The following is a 7527-nucleotide window of genomic DNA, read 5'->3' on the forward strand; positions in this document are numbered from 1 at the left end:
GGGGGGGGGGTACTGTATTTGAGAATGACTCAGAGATGGCACCCCAGGCGTCCAGGGGCAAGAGGTCAGAGCACGGGCGCCTCGGCTTCTGGAGACACCTACCTCTGGTCACAGCTGCGGGCACCACCTCTCTGTGGCTGACACGCTTTTACTATAAAAAGACCAAGTTATCTTGCTGGTTTTTTGTTTTGTGTTTAAGTTGGGACAAAGGGGGAAAAAGACACTGGATGTAAGTGACATTTACCAAAGAAGGTTTTCACTTTTTGTGGTTTTCTGTCAATAATGACCTATAATATCCTCAACCTTGGCGTCTCTGAGTTCATTAAGACCCTTAAAATAAGCATGTATATACTTAAAGAGCTTTTTTAAAAAAACATCCAAAATGACCATGCGGTTCTTTCACTGTGAACTCAGATTTCTGCACAAAAAACAAGCCAGCCCATTTGTGCCCCAACAACAGGGAGTCGGTCACCTGCTGCTTCCCTCCCCAGAGGCTCCGGAGCCCGGCCACAGCTGTTCCTCCCTCACTGGGAAGGTCACAGCCCCAAACTTTCCATGGGCTGGGCTCCGGGCGGGCGAGGCAGAGGCTGGCGGACAGGGTGTGGGAGACAGCTGATCTGTTTTCTACTTTACTTTCTCCTCGGCCCTGATCAGGAATCTATTTTGGGCTTCTTTGGTATTTGAAGCTACAACTATAATCATTTCTCAGCCAAAACACACTCTATTTACATGAAATTAGAGTTTGGGGTGATATCAGCACATTTTGAAAGAGGCAAAAACGACAGCAAACTGTCGGGTCACACTGATACCCGCACGGCTGTCTCACTGGCGGTGAGCGATGCCGAGTGCGGAGGCTGCACCACCCCGTCCCACGTACGTGACGGTGGAGGTGCCGCCGGGGGAGGACAGGGAGAGCTGCCTGCAGAAGAGCAGCGCGGGGCCTTTCTGCTCCCTGTGTCCATTGTGGGGCTCCCTCCTCTGCACCCTAAGGTGTCTGAATTCAGACTGGTACCGGCAGTGAGTTTCACTAGGTGTAGACTGTCAACCCACTCGAATGCTGGCTTCAGCTGCCACCCCACGTTCCACACTCCTGCCCCACGCCCATGCCCCACCTGCCCCACCCTACTTCCTCCCCTCGCCTGCCTCGGTGCGTGCCCAGGGCGGGCCCTGGGCAGCGCTGGCTCTGCAGTCAGATGCCCTGGCCAGGTTTAGCCCTGGCACCTCCCATGCCTCCTGAGCACATGGGCAAATTACCTGCCATCTGAGCTCAGTCTCCTCTTCTGGCAAAAGTGAATAAGTACTAATTACGAACCTCCCAGCACTGCCCACACTCAGAGCCCAGCAATGTGCCTGACGCAGCACCTGGCACAGGAAGAGCCCTTCATAACAAACGCTCTTCCCTGACGGTGCGCTGCCGCCCCCTTCACAGCCCCTGCGGTCCGAGTGCCCGGGGCCGGGGACACACACCAGCCTGTCCCGACATGGAGTCCTGTGCTGCAGTCATTTCTCTCCAGCAAACAGAGTGAGTCTGTGTGTCACTGACCCCTGCCTCCAACAGGGACCAGCATGTTCCTGCCGACAGCCAACCGACTGCCTGAGAACAGACTGCCCGCTGACGGGGTCTTACTGTTAGAGAAGGAAGTGCTGGCAGAGAGGGGGGCACAGAAAAGGTGAGGACACGGTGAGACGGTCTGACAGGTGCCCAAGAGCTTCCAGAGTTTACACCAGGATGTGGTGTACAGAACAGCAGCACAGACATGGCAAATCATCTAAATAATAAAAAACGGAAGTTAAAGTGGATTAAGCCAAAATACAAAGAGTATATGCAGCAATATCCCACTATTTTTTAAAAAGCATGTGTTTTTTGTTGTTCTTTTAAAGTGTGAATTCATACACATGAAAAAAGCACTGGAAAGATATATAACCAAAATGTTAAAAAGGGTTTTCTCTGGGTGATGGGGAGATTAGTAGTAATATTTTATTTTCTGGGTTTTCTATTTACCAATTTATGACATGTTAATTTTACAAGGTTTGGAAATTAATAATTATTTTTAAAGAAAAAAGCTAATGGAGATCTTACTAATGATGACAGCATTCCATAGTCAATACTTAAGTACATTAAGCTAAACGCACACAAGGAAACACCATGTATTTCCAAAGCCAAAGCCGCCTATCCCCCGCGCTACCACAAGGCACGAGGAGAAGCGGCTCTGGTGAAAAGGCGATGCCTAACCTGGAAGCCTGGGAGCGGATGCCCAGGAACACTCCCCCAGCACTGACCTCCTGCGTTCAGTCCCTTCGCTAAAGCGGGGCACGAGGCCAGGACTCACTGGGTCTGGCCCTGCCAAGGCCGTAGGGGTGAGTTCGTGAAATGTGTGACCGCACAGAGCAGGCCGATTTTTAAGTTGACCGTGTGTCTGGCCCGTGAATGATGGAGATCAGTAGTCACCTGGTGCCTGGCAGAAATACGGTTCCCCACCCGCTCCAAAGGCTAGCCCATAACCAACCACCTTCATAGGTAATGTAGGAGTGAATCAAAGCGAAGGCTCCTCTTTGAAGTAGTGTCTACTGTTTATTTAGTCTTTAGATTAAAGGAAGTATGACCAGTAGGGTTTCATCGGAGTATGATTTAAGCTTGTAAAACGGAGCATCCTACACCCGGGTAAGAACACCTTCCAGACTCAGAAATCCCACCCAACCAGCTCCCTGACCCACAAAGGCCCCTCAGAGAAGCTGGGCGAGAACCTCTCCACGCAGGCAGCAGGCCCGCCGTCCCCAGCACAGCAGGCTGCGTCCTCCAGCACATGCCGCTGAGGAAAGCGGGCAAACGCTCGTCATCTTCTCCAAAAGCCACCCACAGACGCCTCTGAAGAGGCTGGGTGCACATATGTAATAACTTAATCAATAAAAAAAAAAAAAAAAAGGCTGGGTCTGGTGGATGGGGCCGGTTTTCAAACCGATAAGGAGACAGTTTAGCAACTGAACTTGTAAAGAAGAAATCAGACTGACTTGATGTCACCATTCCGGTACAAAAATAGTTATCTCCGTGCCCCAAATATACTAGGAAATAATTCAAGAATCAAAACTACAAATAAAAATTTTTAAATAAACAACCAAATAAAATCCAGACCTGAGACCTCAACTGCTTTTCCTTTTTCATGCCCCCACCCGCTGAGAGGATATTGTGTGTTTTAAATCTCAAGAGTGCTTATGTAAAGTGCATCGTGTCTAGTCTGAAATTATGCCAAACGGCAAGGTTCAGAAACCAAAATAAAGTCACACTAAGGTGTGTCCCAGAAGAAAATAGAAAAGCTCTTACTCTGGCAGGAAGTCTCCACAGTGGCATATCTAAATTAGTAAGCTTTGTTTAAAATACACACACACTTTTTTTAAAGGCACACAGGCCAAAAACGTTTGGTAAATTTCTTTTTTTATAATGGTTATGATTATTGCAGTAGCAAATCATATGTTTCCCCAAAAATGTACGTTTGTATCACTCAGGTTATTTTCTATAGAAGATAAGGTGGAGAAGGAAGGACTCCTATGGACCGTCCTTTAAGGCTCAGCACACACACACACACACACACACACGCACACACACACGCTCACGAGCGCGCTTGCTCCAGGAGGAACAAGGAGGGACTCAGGCAGGAAGGTCCGGAGGCCGGCGCGGTGCCCGGGGCACAGTGTCCTCTCTGTGGTGCGAGTGAAGAGTCGGAAGCCTCGTGAGACTGAGTAACACGTGTGTGACCCGAAGCAAGAACGGGTAGCAAAGCAGGTTTTGAAGCTTCCAATCCCACCTGGTCCCAGCTACTTGGCCAACAGCAGCATCGAGGAGCCCACTGTTGTCGGCAGATTCTGTAAGAGCAGTTCCACCATCCCTGTCCCACTGGCTTACAATGGTGCCCGGCGGGCAGGATCCTTCTTCCCCTGCGGCCTCCTGCCCCTGCGGCCCCTGACCCCTCGGCTCCCAGCCTCAGAGGTGAGCCGGCCTGGGCTCTGCTCACGTCCCTGACCCCTCGGCTCCCAGCCTCAGAGGTGAGCCGGCCTGGGCTTTGCTCACGTCTGCAGGAAGGCCCTGAGGTGCTTTTCGTAGGTCGGTCAATCAATATTTGGGCCTCTTGCCCCTTAAGCTACCACACGCTCCCTTCTCAGCCCCCTCTTTACAGTAATCAGCAATAGCCCCATTCCCACTCCCAGCCCCTCCAATGTGGAACTAACTGGCTTTGCCTAAGGTTATCGGTGACCCGGCGAATCACCCAGTGGCCGCCTCCCAGGCCTGGTCTCACTGCTCTCGCGGGAGAACGCAGACATCGTCCTGTCCCTGCAGCCAGGCCCTCTCTTGGGGGCTCAGTGTGCCCTCCACCAATCGGAGAGGCTGGTGTTCCTGAAGCGCAGTCCTAAGGCCTTTTCCTTCCCACTCTCAACTGGCTGCTGAGATGTCCTCCATTCCTGTGACGTTAATTACTGAACAGGCACTGGCTCCCCATCCAGGGCGCTCCTCTGAGCCGAGCCCAGTCACCCACACGAGCTGGCACTTCCTCTGGGGAATCTCCAGGCACCTTCAGCAGCAGCTCCCCTCAGGCTCACGACCGCCTCCCGCCCCTCCTGCTTCCAACGGGCTCTCTCCCATCTCCCCAGCCTACTCACGAGCCTGTGTGCGAAACCCCCAGCTTAGGAACTGGCCTGGAACCAACATCTGTCAATTAGACAAGCCACAACGTTCAGAACCACCCCTCTGACCCCACATTCAATGTGTCACCAAAACCTGTCCATTTACTTCTGCGATGTCGCGCAAACCCATCCACTCCTCTCCATCCTCACCCCCTCTGTGGTCTCGCTACCACGATCTCATCTGGACCTCACTGATCCCCCTCAACCTTCTCTCCCAGCACGAATGCACTGCTCTACCCTGAACCAAAGTCATCATCTTAGAAAGCTACCCCATTCCTATCCAGAACCCTTTCCATAAAACACCACAGGACCCCTATTTCCCCATCATACACTTACTGGTTCATTTTTGTTCATTTGCATCTCAACCGGCTAAGACAGTGGTTCTCAACCTTCTGGCCCTTTAAATACAGTTCCTCATGTTGTGACCCAACCATACAATTATTTTCGTTGCTACTTCATAACTGTAATGTTGCTACTGTTATGAATCGTAATGTAAATATCTGATATGCAGGATGGTCTTAGGCGACCCCTGTGAAAGGGTCGTTTGACCGCCAAAGGGGTCGCAACCCACAGGTTGAGAACCGCTGGGCTAAGACAAAGCCAACTACTTTCACTGCTAGCTCACTCGTCGAGCCTTTTAAGTAAAGTTACATAAGCAGATTGCCACTCACTGGAAAATCACTCACAATGTTAAACCCTAAGCAAGGGGGGAGTCTGTGCAAAACCAGTACCTTCATGAAAGGTAAGCGACTCACTTGCTTTTGGATTTGGTCAGTAACTGGACTACATCCGCGGCAGCCGCGAGCCTCAGTGCGCGGTGAGCGGTGAGCGCTAGTGGAGCTCTCCAACACCAGCTGTGAAGTGGTACCCATAACCTGTCCAACAAGTTTCGATAACATCACAATTTAAGAAGCCTTTTCTCCAATTGGGCTATTGGGTCAGAGAGAGACAATGCTTGAAAGGAGCCACTGACAATGCCTTTCTCTTATCCACGCTGTTCGAAAAAAAGTGAAAAACCTCCTCTGCCGCGTGCTTGGGCCGACGGCATCCTCTGCTCGGTGTCTCCCAATCCGACGGGCGCCTCTCGGTGCGGAGGACGCTCCAACCAACGGAGCTGTGGGTTCAGTTCCGGGTCAGGACACAAAACTAGGTTGTGGGTTCCATCCCTAGCAGGGCATGTGCCAGAGGCACCCGAGGGATTTTCTGTTTCCCTTTCTCCTTCTCTGTGTCTCTCTCCCCAGGTCCCCCTCCCATACCTAAAATCAGTAAATATATCCTCAGGTGAGGATTTTAAAAAGTGTTTTTTTAAAGCAGAAGATCTACCCAGCAAGTGTGGCTCAGCAGTTGAGTGTCAATCTAGGAACCAAGAGGTCATTGGGTTGTGGACTCGATCCCCAGTAGGGGGCGTGCAGGAGGCAGCCAATCAATGATGTTCCTCTCTCATAGATGTTTCTATCTCTCTATCCCTCTCCCCTCCTCTCTCTCTAAAAATTAATAAAAACTTGTGTGTTTTTTTTTTTTAAAAAGTCAGATCTGACTGCAGTATCTGCTTCCAGAGAGAAATAGGTTAGAAGTAATCAAAACATTTCTTACAGTGATCTGGGCACTACAAACTGAATACAAACCAGGGCTCAATTCCAATGCTGTTTAAGCTGAAGCTGGAGCTACACTAAACAATGTCCCAGAAGAAAAGCAGCCAGCGTGCGGCACCAAACGTGAAGAACAGCCTGGCCAGCGGGGCCGAACCGGTCCCCTGGCTTCCTGGCCTCAGGCAGGACTGGCCACACCCTCCCCACGCCCTGCCGCAGCCGCAGCACGACCAGGAGGCACTGAGCATCATCTTGGTCCTCGTTAGAGGAGGACACGCGGACAGCGGACAGCGTGAGCGCCTGCCCACGCCGCACAGTGAGTGGGAATAGACGGGGAGGCCCGGCCCTGCGGAGCCGGCTCAGGTGGTGCCCGCTCATCATGCAGCCGAGGCCTGAGCGCCTCCCGCTGCTGCCCACGCGCCAAGCCCCTCGTCACCGTCTTTGCAGCAGCAACACGGCCTGAGCCGGCTAAGGAACTCCGTGCCCACAGGCCCGCACGGTCTCTAGACAGTCAAAGCACGGGTCTCGGGAGCGATCGCTGAAATGCGTTCTTCAGGACACCTGCCCGCCGCCCGTGCTCCTGGGGAGGGAGACCCGCTCTCCCGGCCTCGGGCTGCGGCGTCTCGGCACTCAGGCCACACCGCAGGGCACTCCTCAGGCTCTCGCACAGAAGCCAGGAGCCGCTGAGGCCACGGGTTCGTCTTACTCCCCCACCCTCCTTGGGAAAACAGTGCCCAGTGCCAGGAAGAGGAGGCGGCCACTGCCTGAGTTTTGTGATGGCCGCGTGAGTTCACGTAAGAAGACAGTTACCAAGCTCGTTCAGGCATCGGTGAGTATGGCTCTCGTCCCCCTCGTTCGCCTCTCCAGCAGCAGGCCATCAACTCCGCTCCCTCCAGTGGAGCTCAATGAAGCCCAGGCAAGGCCAGCAGCTTACCGAGCTGCCAACTACCTCCAGACTCCTCCGCGAAGCCTCCTGTATGTCATTTTCCTGGGCCCCACCCTGCAAAAGACTCCGGACACACTTCCCAGCAGTGAAGCTGAGCACTCAGCCACAGGTTCTGCGTGCACCTGCTGGGCTGAGGCACTGATGGTGGCTGCACGGGACTCGCGTGGAGAGCAGCGGAGGGCAGAGGTCTCCCTCCTGGGCAGGGATGCCCACAAGGGCGGCGCTATTGAGGAAGTCTGTGGCTGTGTGACTCAACTGGGCACCTTAGCTCCATCTTGCAGGATGCACCCCCCCCCCCCCCCCCCCCCCCCCCCCCCC

At 53.0% G+C, this 7527-nt stretch overlaps 1 protein-coding gene across 2 annotated transcripts in view; it reads right to left on the minus strand.

The window, feature by feature from the left end:
* PLPP1 (phospholipid phosphatase 1) overlaps positions 1-7527 on the minus strand; it is a 41030-nt gene that overhangs the window by 24781 nt on the left and 8722 nt on the right. Inside the window, exons 1-2 of one of the 2 annotated variants that reach the window (XM_014546028.1) lie at positions 5430-5561; positions 1628-1769 (exon numbers count right to left, since the gene is read on the minus strand). The exons of the other annotated variant lie outside the window; for it this stretch is intronic. Of the exons in view, the coding sequence (XP_014401514.1) occupies positions 1628-1769; positions 5430-5546 (259 nt within the window). The 5' untranslated portion in view covers positions 5547-5561. Of the gene's footprint in view, positions 1-1627; positions 1770-5429; positions 5562-7527 lie in introns of those variants that run through there. 2 annotated transcript variants of the gene reach the window in all.

Source organism: Myotis brandtii, unplaced genomic scaffold (genome assembly GCF_000412655.1).
Source record: "Myotis brandtii unplaced genomic scaffold, ASM41265v1 scaffold426, whole genome shotgun sequence".
In the NCBI taxonomy this organism is placed as follows: domain Eukaryota; kingdom Metazoa; phylum Chordata; class Mammalia; order Chiroptera; family Vespertilionidae; genus Myotis; species Myotis brandtii.